Here is a 20,085-nt window from a genome sequence, read left to right as displayed (position 1 = left end):
CCTACTCCCGACTTCTATGGGAGAAGCATCTCTATCCCTGCCATTGGAGCAAACAACTTTGAGCTTAAGCCTCAATTAGTTTCTCTAATGCAACAGAATTGCAAGTTCCATGGACTTCCGTTGGAAGATCCTCATCAGTTTTTAGTTGAGTTATTGCAAATCTGTGACACTGTCAAGACTAATGGGGTTGACCCTAAAGTCTACAGACTTATGCTATTCCCTTTTGCTGTAAGAGACAGAGCTAGAATATGGTTGGACTTACAACCTAAAGACAGCCTGAACTCTTGGGAAAAGCTAGTCAATGCCTTCTTGGCAAAGTTCTTTCCACCTCAAAAATTGAGTAAGCTTAGAGTGGAAGTCCAAACCTTCAGGCAGAAGGAAGGAGAATCCCTCTATGAAGCTTGGGAAAGATACAAACAATTGATCAGAAAATGTCCTTCTGACATGCTTTCTGAATGGAGCATCATAGGTATTTTCTATGATGGACTCTCTGAACTATCCAAGATGTCTTTGGATAGCTCTGCTGGAGGATCTCTTCATCTGAAGAAGACGCCTGCAGAAGCTCAAGAGCTAATTGAAATGGTTGCAAATAACCAATTCATGTACACTTCTGAAAGGAATCCTGTGAACAATGAGACAAATCAGAAGAAAGGAGTTCTTGAGAATGATACTCTGAATGCCATATTGGCTCAGAACAAGATATTGACTCAGCAAGTCAATTTGATTTCTTAAAATCTGTCTGGAATGCAAAATGCACCAGGCAATACTAAGGACGCTTCATCTGAAGAAGAAGCTTATGATCCTGAGAACCCTTCAATGGAAGAGGTGAATTACATGGGAGAACCCTATGGAAACACCTATAATTCTTCATGGAGAAATCATCCAAATTTCTCATGGAAGGATCAACAGAGACCTCAACAAGGTTTCAATAACAATAATGGTGGAAGAAACAGGTTTAGCAATGGTAAGCCTTTTCCATCATCTTCTCAGCAACAGACAGAGAATTCTAAGCAGAACCACTCTGACTTAGCAACCATGGTCTCTGATCTAATCAAAACCACTCAAAGTTTCATGACTGAAACAAGGTCCAACATTAGGAATTTGGAGGCACAAGTGGGACAGCTGAGTAAGAAAGTTACTGAACTCCCTCCTAGTACTCTTCCAAGCAATACAGAAGAAAATCCAAAAAGAGGGTGCAAGGCCATCAACATGGCCGAACTTGGAGAGGATAAAGAGGCCGTGAACACCACTGAGGAAGACCTCAATGGACGTCCACTGGCCTCCACTGAGTTCCCTAATGAGGAACCATGGGAATCTGAGGGTCACACTGAGACCATAGAGATTCCATTTGATTTACTTCTGCCATTCATGAGCTCTGATGAGTATTCTTCCTCTGAAGAGGATGAGTATGTCACTGAAGAGCAAGTTGCTAAATACCTTGGAGCAATCATGAAGCTAAATGACAAGTTATTTGGTAATGGGACTTGGGAGGATGAACCCCCTTTGCTCACCAAAGAACTGGATGACTTGTCTAGGCAGAAATTACCTCAAAAGAGACAAGATCCTAGGAAGCTTTCAATACCTTGCACCATAGGCACCATGACCTTCAAGAAGGCTCTGTGTGACTTAGGGTCAAGTGTAAACCTCATGCCTCTCTCTGTAATGGAGAAGCTAGGGATCTTTGAGGTACAAGCTGCAAGAATCTCACTAGAGATGGCAGACAACTCAAGAAAACAAGCTTATGGGCTAGTAGAGGATGTTCTGGTGAAGATTGAAGACCATTACATCCCTACTGATTTCATAGTTCTAGAGACTGGGAAGTGCATGGATGAATCCATCATCCTTGGCAGGCCCTTCCTAGCCACAGCAAAGGCTGTGATTGATGTTGACAGAGGAGAATTGATCATTCAAGTGAATGAAGAATCCTTTGTGTTTAAGGCTCAAGGATATCCCTCTGTCACCATGGAGAGGAAGCATGAAGAGCTTCTCTCAAAACAGAGTCAAACAGAGCCCCCTCAGTCAAACTCTAAGTTTGGTGTTGGGAGGCCACAACCAAACTCTAAGTTTGGTGTTGAACCCCCACATTCAAACTCTAAGTTTAGTGTTGGGAGGTTCCAACATTGCTCTGAGTATCTGTGAGGCTCCAAGAGAGCCCTCTGTCAAGCTACTAACATTAAAGAAGCGCTTGTTGGGAGGAAACCCAATGTTATATTTTATCTATTTTCCTTTGTTATTTTATGTTTTCTATAGGTTGATGATCATGAGAAGCCACAAAATAAATTGAAAAAGTAGAAACAGAATGAAAAAAAGAAAGAAAAACAGCACACCCTGGAGGAAGGTCTTGCTGGCGTTTAAACACCAGTAAGGGTAGCAGTTGGGCGTTTAACGCCCAGTCTGGCACCATTCTGGGTGTTTAACGCCAGAAAGGGGCACCAGACTGGCGTTAAACGCCAGGAAAGGGCAAGAAGCTGGCGTTAAACGCCAGAAATGGGCACCAGCCCGGCGTTTAACGCCAGAATTGGCAAAAGGGTGCATTTTTGCACGCCACTTGGTGTAGGGTTGAATTTTTCTTGACACCTCAGGATCTGTGGACCCCACAGGATCCCCACCTACCCCACCACCCTCTCTCTTCTTCTCTACCCATTGATGACAAGTCATCATATACCCATTTTCTATGCTTTTTCATACAAGAAATTGATGATTTGTGCTTAAATATTGAATGCTTTTGTGCTTAAATGATATATTTTCTTGATCTTTTAATTTTATAAATCTTGTAGGAAAAAAAGAAGAAAAAGAAGCAAAGAAGCACAAAAAAGGAGAAAAAAAGAGCTTTGGGACACACTTTGAAGTTGGAGCACACTTTGGAGGCTTAGGCCACGCTTTTAAAAGCGTGGCCCATGACCAAAAGAAAGAAAGAAGCAGCCAGCACGCACACTGCCCTGCTCTTGCCAAGGGCAGGGCAGAATCGTGATGCAAAGTAAGGTTGGAAGCAAGAATTTTCGCTAAGTTAAAATCTGGCCGCACACAGCATGACCATGCCTACTTCAAAGGGCTATAACCTGAGCTACAGACGTCCAATTGATGTGCTTCCAGTTGCGTTGGAAAGCTGACATTCAGAGCTTTCCAACGATATATAGAAATTCATATTTGGCGCACAATTGAGGTAGAAACAGAAGGCATCTTTAAGGGCCAAAAATAAGCAAAAATAAACCAAGGAAAAGAAGTAGCGTGTGCATCCACCGAGTTTCGAACACGGAGCTTCACTTTTGGAAACATTGCCCTGCCCTCCGCGAGGGCAGGGCAGCATTTTGTTGTGGCATGAATCTGGCGCACCAAGGCACAATTCTGGCGCACCACAGCATCATCTGGCCGCACCACGCACGCACCAAGCACCAATCTGGCGCACCAACTTTTTCTGCCCTGCCCTCCGCGAGGGCAGGGCAGCATTCTGCGCACCAAGCCTGCACCACGCTGCACCAACAACGCACCAAACACCAAATCCTGCCCTGCCCTCCGCAAGGGCAGGGCAACCTCCTGGGAGCATATGGGCCAAAATCAACCAAAATTCAATTTAATTCAATTCCTCACCAAATTGAATCAAGGCCAACCAAACCCATTTCTCCTCAAATCCAAAGCAAGCAAAGCCCACATCATCACTCAAAGGCACATGGATCAATTAAATTAGGATTTTCATTTTTGTAATTTGTTTTAATGTCATTTTCATTTTTTATTTTGTAAAGCCTATATAAAGGCATCACTCTCATTTCAAAAAGGGGGAGCTCTTTCCTTTATTTTTTTTCTGTCTTAAATCTGGGATTGAGAGTGAAGGAATTCTGTTTCCCTCTTGGTCTAAGATTTCTCTTGTTATTCTTCTGCAAAATTTCAGTGAATTAAGGATTTCTCTTGTTTTGAACCAAAACTCTCTTTACTGCTTTCATCTTCTTTCCATCTGCAATTGTTCTTGGTTGGATCAAGGAAGGGAGTGAGATCTAGACTTATTTTCTAGTCTCTTTGATTCCCTGAGATCTTCAATTTTATTTTCCAATTGAGTTGAATTTAATTTCTATTTGCTTCTTCAAGCAATTCTACTTTCTGTTTGAGATCGGTTGCAAGTTACTACATCCTTTACTTCTCTGTTTGATTGCCATTTACAATTTCTTGTTTGATTTCTTGAATCCCAGCTCCCAAAATCCTTTTATTCTTCCTGCAATTTAAATTTTCAGTTGCTTGATTTATTGCTTCCTTTAATTTCCAGCACCCACTCCCCTTTACATTTAATGCAATTTATATTTCTTGTCATTTAAGATTCTTGCAATTTACATTTCTTGCTCTTTAAGTTACTTGCCAATTTACTTTCTGCACTTTAATTTTCCTTGCTATTTACTTTCTGTTGGCTACACTTCATCCAAATTCACTTCAATGTTAGCTTGACTAAACTAATCACCCACTAAAGTTGCTTGATCCATCAATCCCTGTGGGATCGACCTCACTCTTGTGAGTTATTACTACTTGATGCGACCCGGTACACTTGCCGGTTGGATTTATGTGTTGGAAATTTGTTTTTCCACAAAAACACCATCACCCATTCACCAATCACCTCTACACCTCTTCCCCAAAAACCCTTCACCTATCAAATCCCATCTTTCTCTTCACCACTCACATCCATCCTTCATAAAATCCCATTCTTTATTTTTTTGTTTTTCAAAAATTTTATGCTTATGTTTATCTATGTTTGTGTCTTATGATCATTAGTGTCTAAGTGTCTATGCCTTAAAGTTATGAATGTCCTATGAATCCATCACCTTTCTTAAAATGAAAAATGTTCTTAATTGAAAAAGAGAAGAATTGCATGAATTTCAGATTTTATAACAGATTAATTATTTTGATGTGGTGGCGATACTTTTGTTTTCTGAATGTATGCTTAAACAGTGCATATGTCTTTTGAATTTGTGGTTCATGAATGTTGGCTCTTGAAAGAATGATGAAAAAGGAGACATGTTACTGAGGATCTGAAAAATCATAAAAATGATTCTTGAAGCAAGAAAAAGCAGTGAATATAAAAAAAAAGAAGAAAAAAAGAGAAGAAGCGAAAAAAAAAGAGAAAAAGAACGAAAAAAAAGAAAAAAAAGGGGAAAAAGAGAAAAAGAAAGAAAAAGAAAGAAATAAAGTTGTGATCCAAGGCAAAAGAGTGTGCTTAAGAACCCTGGGCACCCCTAATTGGGGACACAAGCAAAGCTGAGTCACAATCCGAAAAGGTTCACCCAATTATGTGTCTGTGGCATGTATGTATCCGGTGGTAATACTGGAAGACAGAGTGCTTTGGACCACGGCCAAGACTCATAAAGTAGCTGTGTTCAAGAATCATCATACTTAACTAGGAGAATCAATAACACTATCTGGATTCTGAGTTCCTAAAGAAGCCAATCATTCTGAATTTCAAAGGATAGAGTGAGATGCCAAAACTGTTCAGAGGCAAAAAGCTAAAAGCCCCGCTCATCTAATTAATACTGATCTTCATAGATGTTTTTGGAATTCATTGCATATTCTCTTCTCTTTATCTTATTTGATTTTCAGTTGCTTGGGGACAAGCAACAATTTAAGTTTGGTGTTGTGATGAGCGGATAATTTGTACGCTTTTTGGCATTGTTTTTAGTATGTTTTTAGTATGTTTTCGTTAGTTTTTAGCATATTTTTATTAGTTTTTAGTTAAAATTCATTTTTCTAGACTTTACTATGAGTTTGTGTGTTTTTCTGTGATTTCAGGTATTTTCTGGCTGAAATTGAGGGACCTGAGCAAAAATCTGATTCAGAGACTGAAAAGGACTGCAGATGCTATTGGATTCTGACCTCCCTGCACTCGAAGTAGATTTTCTGGAGCTAAAGAAGCCCAATTGGCGCGCTCTCAACGGCGTTGGAAAGTAGACATCCTGGGCTTTCCAGCAATATATGATAGTCCATACTTTGCCCAAGATTTGATGGCCCAAACCGGCGTTCAAAGTCACCTTCAGAATTCCGAGCGTTAAACGCCGGAACTGGCACCAAAGTGGGAGTTAAACGCCCAAACTGGCACAAAAGCTGGCGTTTAACTCCAAGAAGAGTCTCTACACGAAAATGCTTCAATGCTCAGCCCAGCACACACCAAGTGGGCCCGGAAGTGGATTTTTATATCATTTACTCATCTTTGTAATTCTTAAGCTACTAGTTCCCTATAAATAGGACCTTTTACTATTGTATTTTATATCTGGGGATCTTAGATCATCTTTAGGTCTTTGAATCCTTTGATCATTGGGAGGCTGGCCTCACGGCCATGCCTAGACCTTGTTCTTATGTATTTTCAACGGTGGAGTTTCTACACACCATAGATTAAGGTGTGGAGCTCTGTTGTACCTCGAGTATTAATGCAATTACTATTATTCTTCTATTCAATTCAGCTTGTTCTTATTCCAAGATATTCATTTGCACTCAAGAACATGATGAATGTGATGATTATGTCACGCTCATCATCATTCTCACTTATGAACGAGTGACTGACAACCACTTCTGTTCTACAAGCAAACAAGGCTCTAATGTTTATCTCTTGGGTTCTTTAACCAGAATCTTCGTGGTATAAGCTAGAATTGATGGCGGCATTCAAGAGAATCCGAAAGGTCTAAACCTTGTCTGTGGTATTCTGAGTAGGATTCAATGATTGAATGACTATGATGAGCTTCAAACTCGCGATTGTGGGGCGTTAGTGACAGACGCAAAAGAATCACTGGATTCTATTCCGACATGATCGAGAACCGACAGCTGGATAGCCGTGCCGTGACAGGGTGCGTTGAACATTTCCACTGAGAGGATGGGAGGTAGCCACTGACAACGGTGAAACCCTTGCATACAGCTTGCCATGGAAAGGAGTAAGAAGGATTGGATGAAGACAGTAGGAAAGCAGAGAGACGGAAGGGACAAAGCATCTCCATTTGCTTATCTGAAGTTCTCACCAATGAATTACATAAGTATCTCTATCTTTATCTTTATGTTTTATTCATATATCACCCATACCCATTTGAGTCTGCCTGACTAAGATTTACAAGGTGACCATAGCTTGCTTCATACCAACAATCTTCGTGGGATCGACCCTTACTCGCGTAAGGTTTATTACTTGGACGACCCAGTGCACTTGCTGGTTAGTTGTGCGAAGTTGTGTTTATGCCATGGTATTGAGCACCAAGTCTTTAGGGCCATTACTAGGGATTATTTGAGTTGTAAAAAGTAGTGATCACAATTTCGCGAACCACCTCCCCACACTTAAAAGTTTGCACCGTCCTCGGTGCATTCAAAGATGAGCAAGGGGGTACGGCGACTCTTCAGATTGCTGTGTGTTCTTAGTCTTGATTCCGTTATTGCTTGTGGTGCATCCATCATGAAAAACAAAAATATAACACCATAAAATGAGACAATACAAAAGCAAGGAAGCATACATTGTTGGAGTGAGGTAAATCACTAGAATTGAGTGAGTGAATAAGTTGTGACATGTATGACAGATAAGTGTGTGAACTCTAAATTGCGCGGTTTAGAACACACATTAGCATAAAAGGGCAATGTCACAAAAGAAGCATGCACTTTACTCATTCTAGTATGCTTGAGATGCTCTAAGTGAACTTGTAAAGTAAAACAAGCATTAAAGAAGCATGAAAGCATTCAAGCTAAAAACATATGGATGCATATAGTCATGAACACAATGCATTAAGGTAAATGCATAACATCATCTATCAAGAGGTTGCCTAATCGAGGAAAAGGATTCAAATCACATGATGGCTAGCTACAACATGCAATTCAAAAGAGTCACAAGCTCGAAGGCAATTCTCATCACTTGGTATTTTTCAAAAGGTAAGCATGAAAAACTCAAGACCAAGTAGCAAAATATAACCTCAATCATAGAATCCAACAAAGATTATCTAAAAATATTCATGCTAAAATAGCATTTAGGCAATAAAGGGCAGCAATGTATAGTAAACAAAGTCAATAATCCAATACTTATAATGAAAAAGAGAAAATGAAATGAAAACTAACTAAAACTAACTAATCGACTAACTAACTAACTAACTAATTAGTTAACTAAAATAAATGGTTATCAATGGTGTTTGGAAGTGTTGGATGAGGTGTAGAGGAAAGGAAGAAGAAAGGAGAAGAAAAGAAATGGCAAGAGGAGAAGAAAAGAGGTGGATGGAATAAAGGGCATCCACGCATACACGCACATGGCGCGTCCGCGTCGATGGCTTATTTCGAGAGTGGCGCGTACGGGTCATGTGCGCATGCACGCGAGTGGGGTTGTGCCAAAGGCACAACGTTGGCGCGGCGTAGGCACAACTCTCGGGTCAATGTATGGAAGGTGAAACTTCTCAATCCACGCGTACGCACGCATGGCGCGCGCGCGCGGATTGTCCAATATGCTTGATGCACGCGTACGCGCGCAGTGCGCATACGCGTGAATGGTGCTCTGTTTTTCAAAAAAAATTTCTATGTTTTTGCACCAATCCAAGCATTCCAAACCTCCAAACAGCTACCAAAATACCATAAAACCTTATTTAACATACTAAACTACCAATTAGACTCAACAAACTCAACACAACATGAAAGTAAACTAATTCTATTAGTATGTACAAAAGAAAAAAAATGAAAAGAATTTACCATGGTGGGGGTGTCTCCCACCTAACACTTTTATTTATTGTCCTTAAGTTGGACTTATGGAGAGCTTCTCTCAAGGTGGCTTGTGCTTGTACTCATCTTGGAACTTCCACCAATGCTTGGACTTCCAATAAGCTCCATCATTCAAGATTAATATCTCCAAGCTTTGATGGAGTTCTTGACAAACCATGGGCTCCCAATGTTGATCCTCATGTGTTCCCGGATCCCATATTTTGTCTTCACACCCATCTCCAAGTTGATTATCATTAATCCATGTGGGTGGTGAGCAAGGTGAATTCTCAACAAAGTGACCAAACATCCTTCTAGACCCATGTACTCTAGTTATACACCAACCTTTGCTATCAAGCTTTGGACATGTGACCATAATGAACCTAGAATGATACTTCCAACCACTAACCATCTCCGTTTTACTTTTAAAGCCACTAATTTTTCTAAGTTGACCATCCGTCTCAAGCAAACCATATTCAAGGGGAATAACAAAGCTTAAGTATAAGGAATTTACCCACTTGAATGAGAGAATGGATGGTGGTGGCTTGGGGAGAAGTATCTCCAATGTGCTTGCAAGCTCTACTCCCTTGTTTGCTTCCTTGTCAATCTTCACCTCTTCATAAACTTCTTCATTCTCAATCATTTGTTCATCAACTTCATCTAACTCTTCTCCATCACTTAATTCATAAATGGGAGGTTGAGAGAAATCTACCTCCACATCACTTTCAAATTCATTGGGAGAAGGTTCTTCAAATTCAAAGGATTCTTCACCAAGAAGATTGGATGCATGATCTTCATCACCAAGGGAACTCAATTCTTGCTTCATTCTCTCCAAGTCTTCATATAGAATATGCCTCAGAGGTTGTGCACATTCCTCCTCAACATCAAATTTACTCTTCTTGGAGGGATTTTCTATAACTCTAGGTTCCCATGGAGGTTCCGCATCTCCTAAGTCTTCAACCACTTCTTCCTTTTCTTCAATAATCATAGGCTTCTCCAATTGTTCTAATACAAAGTGGCATTCCTCATTTTCCACCGGAGTTTCCAATCTCTCCTTCATGCTATGCTCTTTAATTGATTCTCCACATGTGACCATGGGAGTGCTTTGAGTGCTCAAGCATTGGGAGGCTAATAGGCTTACTACCTTGATTAAGGTAGCTACAAATTCTAGTGTCTCCCTTTGAATTTCTCCTTGCCCTTGAAGTATAAGGCTAAGGATTTCATCCATTGAGGATTGGAGTGGATAAGAGGGTTCATTGTCTTGGAGAAAGGGTTCATTATAGGAAGGTGGTTCTTCTTGGTAAGGTGGTGGTGTGTATTGAGGTGGTTCTTGGGAGTAGTAATCTTGGAATTGTGGTTCCTTGTATGGCTCATATGGTTCAAAAGGTGGTTGGTATGGTGGATAAGGATTAGAGTCATATGGAGGTATTTGGTGAAAAGAGGCTTGTGAGTATAGTTGATGATCATGTTGAGGATATGATTCATAGGCATATGGTGGTGGTTCTTGAAAGTCACAAGGAGATTCACCATAGCCATTTGATTGGTATGCATCATAGAATGGCTCTTCTTCATAGTGCATTAGTGGGGGTTGTTGCCATGAGGATTGATCATATGCACATGGCTCCTCCCACCTTTGATTGTCCCATTCTTGATACACATTCTCATCAAAGTTCCCATTACCTGCAACATAGTTGTAACTACACTCATAGCCAAAGTGAGAATTCATAATGAAAAGAGAAAATAAAATTCAAAAGCTAATAGAAATCAAGAGAAACAAAATTCTACAACTAGCAAATAAAGCAAAAGGCAATATATTCACAATATTCACTTATATACAATAACCAATAACACAACACCATTGCAATCTCCCCGGCAACGGCGCCATTTTGATGAGTAGATTTTTTACGGTTTAGAATTTCACAAATAAATTCTCGTTGCAAGTATAGTTCCTAAACCAAACAATAATCTTTTCATACAAAAAGTTGTTTGTCACTAAAACAAACCCCTAAATTTATAAACCAAAGTATTGAAACCTCGGGTCGTTCTCCCTAGGAATTACAATAAAGTGTCTTGTTATTAGTTGTGAGTTATTTTGGGGTTTTTGAGATTTTAGACAAGAAATATAAATGGCAAAGAAAATAAACTAACAACTAACAAAGCTCTTGGTAAGATATGAGAACTAGAAGTCCTATCCTAGTTATCCTCCTCAATTGTGATAACAAATTGTTCATTACTCCCACTTAGTTAACCTCTAACCATGGAGGAAAGTCAAGTGGATGAATCAATTTGATTCCTCAAGTCCTAATCAACTCTTAAAGGAAAGACTAGCTTTAGAGGTATTCAAATCAATTAGCAACTTCTAATTATCAATCAACAAAGGGATTAGATAACTCAAGAGTCACTAATTACTCTACCAAATCTAAGAGGAACAAAAGCTACACTAAAATCCAACCAAGCATTTCATCAAACACTTGGAAGGCACAAAAGAAAAGCATAGTAAATTGACAACAAGAATGAAATCTAACAACAATTATTGAAAGAAATTAACAACAACAATTAAAAGAAACACATTTATTATGAATTACCTTGGATTGAATGGAAAGAAAGTAGAAGGAACAAGAGTAGATCTATAACAAAATACAAGAACAACATAAAGAAAATTACAACAAAAGAATAGAGGAAGATGAATGTAACTACAAGGAATTGAGAAGATAGAAGTAGAAGAAGATGAATTAAAATCTAGATCTAAGAACTAAACCTAATCCTAATCCTAATTCTAGAGAGAAGTGAGAGCTTCTCTCTCTAAAACTAACTTTTCCTCTAAAACTAAGCTAAACTAAACTAATGGTAACTAGATGTCTCATCTCTCTTCAATCCTTGGCTTAAATAGCATCAGAAATGAGTTGGATTGGGCCCACAAGGCTTTAGAATTCGCTGGCCACATATTGCTTTAAGTGGACCATATGGCAGCAACAATGTGTGCGCGTACAGTGCACGTGCACGTCACCATACGTATAGCAATCATGGAAAATATTATGTCATTTTGAAGTCCCAGATGTTAGCTTTCCAACCCAACTGGAACCGCATCATTTGGACCTCTGTAACTCAAGTTATGACTGATTAAGTGCGAAGAGGTCGGCTTGACAGCTTTTGCGATTCCTTCATTTCTTCATGAGTTCTCCATTTTTACATGCTTTTCCTTTATTTCCTTAATCCAATCTTTGCCTCCTAAATCTGAAATCACTTAACAAACATATCAAGGCATCTACTGGAATCAAGGTGAATTAAATTTAGCTATTTTAAGACCTAAAAAGCATGTTTTCACTCTTAAGCACAATTAACGGAGAAGTTATAAAACCATGCTATTTCAATGGATAAATATGGGTAAAAGGTTATAAAATCTCCTAAATCAAGCACAATATAAACTCTACAAATGGGGTTTATCACTAATCATCTGTCGGTTCTCGATCAAGTTGGAATAGAATCCCTTGATTCTTTTGCGTTTGTCATCACGCCCAACAATCGCGAGTTTGAAGCTCATCACAGTCATTCAATCCCTGAATCCTACTCGAAATACCACAGACAAGGTTTAGACTTTCTAGATTCTCATGAATGCCGCCATCATTCTAGCTTATACCACGAAGATTCTGATTAAGGAATCCAAGAGATATGCGCCCGGTCTAAAGTAGAACGGAAGTGGTTGTCAGTCACGCGTTCATAGGTGAGAATGATGATGAGTGTCACAGATCATCACATTCATCATGTTGAAGTGCAACAAATATCTTAGAACAGGAATAGCTGAATTGAATAAAAAATAGTAGTAATTGCATTAAAACTTGAGGTACAGCAGAGCTCCACACCCTTAATCTATGGTGTGTAGAAACTCCACCGTTGAAAATACATAAGTGATGAAGGTTCAGGCATGGCCGAATGGACAGCCCCCAAACGTAATCAAAAGACCGAATGGTCAAAAGGCTAGATAGTCAAAAGATGTCTAATACACTAGTAAAAAGTTCTATTTATACTAAACTAGCTACTAGGGTTTACATAAGTAAGTAATTGATGCATAAATCCACTTCCAGGGCCCACTTTGGTGTGTGCTTGGGCTGAGTTTGAGCTTTCCACGTGTAGAGGCTTCTTTTGGAGTTGAACGTCAAGTTGTAACGTGTTTCAGGCGTTCAACTCCGGTTCGTGACATGTTTCTGGCGTTTGACTCCAGAATGCAGCATGGAACTGGCGTTGAGCGCCAATTTACGTCGTCTAATCATGAATAAAGTATAGACTATTATATATTGCTGGAAAGCTCTGGATGTCTACTTTCCAACGCCATTGAGAGCGAACATTTGGAGTTCTGTAGCTCTAGAAAATTTATTTCGAGTGCAAGGAGGTCAGATTCCAACAGCATCAGCAGTCCTTTGTCAGCCTCCTTATAAGAGTTTTGCTCAGGTCCCTCAATTTCAGCCAGAAATTACCTGAAATCACAGAAAAATACACCAACTCATAGTAAAGTCCAGAAATGTAAATTTAGCATAAAAACTAATGAAAACATCCCTAAAAGTAGCTAGATTACACTAAAAACTATCTAAAAACAATGCCAAAAAGCGTATAAATTATCCGCTCATCACCTGACCACCTGCAACCCCAAATACACGTTATCATTAAATGAAAATAACTCTGAAAAATAAAAGAGAAAGATAGCACTTAAATATAACATTACCTCGAGGCCAAAGGCCAACGAAAAGTATCATATCCAGCGGTCCTGAAACTAGGAAACTGCCAGAAGATCCATGACTGAAGCAGCTGCAATGGACCGACTAACTAGACAACGTTCCTATTCGCCACACGGTACATGCACCGGTATAACCATGACAGAGCAGCTGATCCCCAACTGTACCCACCCATGTCCTCAAGCCTGGCCACGTATGGCAGCCATCGAATGCGCAGGCGAGTGCCGGACTTGTTGCCAAATAGCTGAGTCTCCAAAAGCATCATGATATAGGCCCGGGCATACCTCCTAATAGCGGTGTTGTTAGAGGCAATACACCCAACAACTCCTGGAATCACACCCAAGCTGGACGACCGCCCTCGATGTATCGCTTTAACTGTGTCAAGCATCTGCTGACGTACTGTCCATCGATTGGCAGCCCTAACTAGTACGCTACGTCCTACAATGTAATTGTGCACTCCCCGAATGGCATATAGAATGTGTGCTTCCGGACGCCATCTCTCCACGAATGCACTCATCAATAGCTCATCCAACCTAAACCAAGTCTCGTTCAGTCTCGCAAGATGGTATAAACCAGCCATCTGCAAGTACAGAACGATCCTCTCATTCAGGCGCATACCCTGCTGTCGTCTCATGCTACCGATAAATAATTTCAACTAATTGTCCCTTAAGCGCACATCCCAACATATTTTTACATAACAATATCAACTAATGCATCTCCTAATCCAAATAATGCCATTAAACACAACCATATAATGTTACGAGTTCAAACACAAAATAAATTTACGTTTTCATCATACTAGGCCTAATAAAAATAAGTTTAATACTAACAACACATTTTTACTAACAACCCATTTCACAATATTGATTCCATTAACTAGTCTTACTCTAAGTAAGTTTCACTACATATTATCTTCACCACTCCCCGTCCTTCTACTTATTTGTAACCACTATCCAAATTAGAACTTGCTCGATCAAACCTCTATAGATTATTAAGCCACTAATCTAACCACTCTATCTAGTTTAATAGTTGTAATAACGACCATCATTAAAAGAGACAAAAAATATTAACGTAAAACATTTAACACTATTTTTTTAAAAAATGTATATATTAACCTCTTCATTGATGACACCAGTAATATAGGCAACTCCGTCCAAACAATAAAGACGGTTTGGATTATCCCCCATCATGTTACTTCTCAAAATCGACATGTTTGGGCTGCAGATTTTGGTGGGGCAGCGTTTGGTTTAGTAGTTTGAATGAGTCCAATTCAAACTCTATTTATAGAGAGATTCCTAATAAATCTAATTAAACTCATTTGAATTACCATGGACACGAATCTATGGGTAAATCGAAACACAGAGAGCCGAATTACTATGGGCTTTCTATGGCTGTAAATTGAAACAGTGTGTTTCGAATTAATAGGATTTCACGTGTATGCTAAATCAAAATAGCATGTTTAGATTTACTAGGCTTTCATCATGCAGCTATAAATTGAAACAAGTTGTTAACATTTATTAGGGGAGCATGTAAAAATATATAATTCGGACCTACCTGTTTCGATTTATGTAGAAATGTAAATCTGGACTATCCATTTTGTTTTATATATAGATGTTATTCGGGTGATTCACATTATATTTTTTATTTTGGGTGATTTGGGTAATATTAGATGAAGGTTAGTTTATTAATGTGAATTACCCAGAAGTTATTATATTATATAAATTTAATTTACCAAGACTGAAAAGAAATCAATGATGATGATGATGATAATGATGATGATGATGATGATGATGATTTATTTATTTTGATTGTTTTATTTAATTTAGTTTTGTTCTTGCATGTTTTTGTCTGGAAATTTTTTTATCATAAATATTATAGAGTATCAACTTTGTAACTAAATGTTAAAAAATTATCTAATTACTATTTAATAAAAAAGAGAGATATTATATATATTTATACATAAAAAGAATTATTATTATTTTATTTGAATTTTTGTCTTTTTCATAATATTTTTTATCTGTCTTTTATAATTACAGAGAAAAATCAAAATTGATCTATTCGAATTATACTTCTTACAGATTCATTATTAAACTATAATTCTTTTTAGCATCATAAAAAAATTGTCAATAAAAATGTGTTTGACAGGTGCAGAGTCATAAGTGTCTAATAAAGCACTAATATTAATAAAGTATAGGTTTAATTATTTTATTGGTCTCTATAATTTTATTAAATTTATAATTAAATTTTTATATTTTTAATTGGGTTTCTATTCTATTTTCAATTTTGTAATTAAGTCTTTTCATGTCAAACGTTAAAATTAACGGAACATTTCTCTATAAAAATATATGGCCAAATATCTAATTAAATTTTTAATTGTGGGTGCTTTTAATTTGTAGAAAAATATTCCATTCCATATTAGAAAGGGTAAAAGAGAATAATAGAAAAAAGATTTGTGTGTATTTAAGTTGTTGTAGAATGATATAATATAAAAGGATATTTATAGGTGTTGAGAGAATTGAAATAATAAAGACGTAATATCCTATAATAAATATTCAGATATGAAAAATAATACTAAAGAATGCTAATTGATCCTAATATATTCTAACACCCCCCTCAAACTCAAGTGACAACTTGAGTTTGAAATTTATTTAAAATAAGGAAATAAAAAAACTGCATAAACTGTCGAAAGGAAGTGCAGACGGAACTGCCACAAGGAAGCATAGACGGAATCACCACAAGGAAGCGCAGACGGAACGGCCACAAAGAAATGCAGACGGAACTGCCAAAGGAAGCATAGATGAAACTGCCACAAGGAAATGCAAATGAAACTGCTAAAGGAGGCACAGACGGAACTGTCATAAGGAAGTACAGACGGAACTATCACAAGAAAATGCAGACAAAATTGTCGTAAGGAAGCATAGAAGAAACTGGCGAAAGGATTGCGAACTGCCCGAAAAATTGCCGAAATGTGGTAAACTACGAAGAGATGATAAAATGCTAGAGGATGATGAACTGTTAGAAGGTGACAAAAAATATATGATTTCTCCATAAGAAGAGATAAACAACAGATGATAGTGGTGTTTGATTTGTTAGACTCGAAAACATACAAGACAAAGACACTACTACATACTTGACTTTTACTAACATTTAAAAAATGTTACTAAATCATATTAAAATGTTACCTATGTATATTAGTAATATTTTAACAAATGTTAAATATACTCTATGTTACTAAAGAGTTTTACTAACATTTTTTTAAAGATTTAATAACATTTACTAAAAATGTTACAAAAGATATTCTATAGTAATATTTTGAGAAATGTTACAATAGACATTTTTTGGTAACACTTAGAGAAATGTTACAATAGATATTTTTTGTAACACTTAAAAACATGTTACCATAGATATTTTTTGTAACATTTAAAAAAATGTTACCGTAGATATTTTTTTATAACATTTAAAGAAATGTTACCATAGATATTTTTTGTAACACTTAAAAAAATATTACCATAAATATTTCTTTTAACACTTATAAAATGTTACAATAGATCTTTAGTAATATTTTTTTAGTTCTATTATACTATTTTTTATTTTATATTATACACAATATAAATATACTAAAATTAATTACTACAACATGAAATATTTTATTAAATACACAAATTCACAAAATGAAATTTTTATAGCCTCTTTAATCAATAATCATTGTACAAGTTTGTCTCTTTCATTAAATTCACAAATTCACAAATTCATCTCAATATTACAAGCACACCACTTTCTTCTTTTTTGATCTTTTCTTATGCTGGTCATACTTCATTTTCTCCAATTTCAAGTCAAGAACCTCTTGATGAGTAAGAGAGGAACAAAAAGCCTGCAAAAAAATAACTATTTTAAGGCACCAATACCAATATTCCTACAATAAATCTTAATATGATTATTATAAAGCATGAATTATAAATGCTATTTTAAATTCTTCAATTTTAGGTATAAATATACCTGCTTCTTTTTAGGTGAAAGAATCACATTCTTCTCCTTTGTTTGAGATAATGACTTAGTATGAGATTTAGAAACACCTTCTGTTATAGTAGATGATTTACTTGGAACTTAAAATATAAGAAAAATAAAATATTATTAGATCACCCATAATATTATTAAACCACCCATAATAAAAAAGGGAAAGAAAAAATAAAGGGGCACTCAAAAGTACATGCAGGACTCTGTTTGTTTTATGGCTTCATTTTTTTAATATTCAATTCACATATTAATTTGTTAAGAAGTTTTATCGTTATAGTTGTTGGTTATTAAATAAAATAGAAAATAATAATATTGATTCAAATTGCATGTGTTTGTAAAGTGAAGATAAAAAATAAAGAAATTAAAAATAAGAGATATATTAAATCAAAATCAAAATATAATGAACAAACACATTAGAAATGTAAAGGTTTAAAAAATCTTAAGACAGGTCTAAAGGCGTGCATCAGCCCACTATGAAAAATTGAAAATTTACAAACAAGTTAAAAATTATTAAACAAAATAAAATAATAAGAAAATACTAGTTGTTGCCAATATTTTAGTGAGAAAAGAAGTAGTTAATATTTATTTAAATATAAAACAGATATAATATAGCTTGAGTAGTGCTGTACAAATACTTTGAGGGTAGCTTAAATCTAAAATAGAAAATTATAGACTTAGATATCATTCTTTGAATTCGGAATGAATGCAAATGATACGATTAGTCTATACACGCTAAGATTGGTTCATTGTAGATTAAATGATTGAATATATTTAACACTATGAAAAGTAAACTTTATAAATTATTATTAAGAAAAAATGCAAAGAATGATATAAATACCTCTTTTTCAGCAGTAAAAACTTCATGATTTGCTGTTGCAGTAGCTTCTACTTCCTTCGTATTTAAAGTAGTTGACAGAAAAGAGAGATTTGGAATTTCTACTCCTGGGAGATTTTTCTGTAGTTGATTCAAAAACATATTAAATCCACACAACATCTGTGACTTCATGTCATCCACTCTTTCTTGAAGTTTTATTTCCATCTCCTCTTGCATCTTTTGTTGTATATTTTGAATTTCTGTTTGAGCATTCTCTTTAACTTCTTCAATTAACCTCTCCGTCTCAACTTGAGATCTAGATCCCCACAAATCTGAAGCTACAACACCTCTACCATAAGTACGAACACGACCGGGTTGATCTTTTCCTAATACTTGGGAAAGTATATCATCTTGATTTGTGCTTTCTAATTTTTCAGGATGTGAAACTATGGCATCCTCAAGCTCAGACTAAAATCCAAAATTCAAACTACATTAATCTATGACAAAAAATCTATATCACAAAAATATATATTAAAAGAAATACATATCTTACAAAAATTTTGTTTGTTCCCTCACTCATTGATTTTCCATCTCTTAGCTTGTGTGTTAAAAAGAACATGTTTACCCGAGATGGTTCTCTTCTATCAGGATTTTTCATTGCCTATTAAGAAAAAGCACAATCAACTAAAAAAATAAATACAAATAAGACAAGTCTGAACAGATTAATTCTACCTCCTCTTCACGTATTTCAGCAAATGTTTTTGATCCTGTTGTATGCTGACTTGTATTCTTTGCTCTACTAGCTTTATTCTTCTTGCTTTGTTCCTTTAAAATCATAAAAACATAATTGAATAATTAAGCCTAAAAATACACAAACAAGCAAAATTAAATAGTATAACTAATTATAATGTCATGGAAATTACATGCTAAGAATTAATATACCTTAATCATATCTAGGCTCCAAAATTGAACAAGAATCTTCCAATGTTTAAGTGGAATAGTACGAGGACAATTCTTTATATTGTAAACTAGTGGCATGTTTTCTTTAAAATATTGATTTTTTAACCGACTTTTATATGTCCTCCAAGATGAACCTAAGGTTTTGAAAACCCACCCTTTAGCTCTTTCTCCAATGTCAAACTTTTCCTGCACCATGATGTAGTAATACTTAGTTTTTAAGATCAATAAAGAAAAAAAAAACACCTAAGTTAAAAGAGGTAAAAGTGTAATACAATGGTAGCTTCCCACAAATCTTTCCAATTATCTTTAAGTCCATGCCAACTTGTGTATGTCAATGGAGCAAGATGTGCATTTCTAACCAAAGTTCCTAAATGACTGCTTAACTTGGCTCGATTGCAACCAATTGGTTGACCATACTTATTTAATCTTATTGGCAGCCGATCCTCATAGCTTAAACCATGAGTTTTAAGGCACTTTGTCGGATCCCTTTTTCTTTTAGTTGCTGGTCCTGTTATGAAAATAAAGAAATAAAAGACAATAATGCAAAAAATAATATACATTGATTATAAGTATTAAACTAAACATAAAACATAATTACTTACTATCATCATCATTAGTTTGGGGTGATGCTAAAACTGGTCATGTTATCAAGTATAAAAAGCAAAAGTTATTTGAAAGGAAATAGATTAACTGGGACAAAAGTAAAAAATTTATCTCAATTTCCTAACTTGTTTGTTTGTGTTTTTTTTCTTTTTTAAAAAAAGAATTGGGCAATAATATTAAGGTATTATCAAATTCAAGAATAAAATACACATACACAAGCAAAAAATTAAAAATAGTATTATTTTATTTCTTTCAAATCACATGAAATAAAGGCACACTTACTGTCATCAT

General features: G+C 36.2%; 1 protein-coding gene across 1 annotated transcript; it reads right to left on the bottom strand.

The window, feature by feature from the left end:
- Positions 1-13,494: 13,494 nt before the first annotated feature.
- On the bottom strand, positions 13,495-14,037 carry LOC130966605 (serine/threonine-protein phosphatase 7 long form homolog). Its single transcript, XM_057891420.1, has one exon. It carries the CDS (start codon positions 14,035-14,037, stop codon positions 13,495-13,497), a length of 543 nt encoding a protein of 180 aa, XP_057747403.1.
- Between the last annotated feature and the right edge of the window lie 6,048 nt (positions 14,038-20,085).

Source organism: Arachis stenosperma, chromosome 3 (genome assembly GCF_014773155.1).
Source record: "Arachis stenosperma cultivar V10309 chromosome 3, arast.V10309.gnm1.PFL2, whole genome shotgun sequence".
Classification (NCBI taxonomy): Eukaryota; Viridiplantae; Streptophyta; class Magnoliopsida; order Fabales; family Fabaceae; genus Arachis; species Arachis stenosperma.
The sequence above is the reverse complement of the archived record's forward strand: the minus strand, read 5'-3'. Positions and strand labels throughout refer to the sequence as shown.

What these genes read in the sequence shown, in the direction of transcription:
- LOC130966605 (XM_057891420.1), bottom strand. Translation starts at nt 14,037, where the DNA reads ATGAGACGACAGCAGGGTATGCGCCTGAATGAGAGGATCGTTCTGTAC.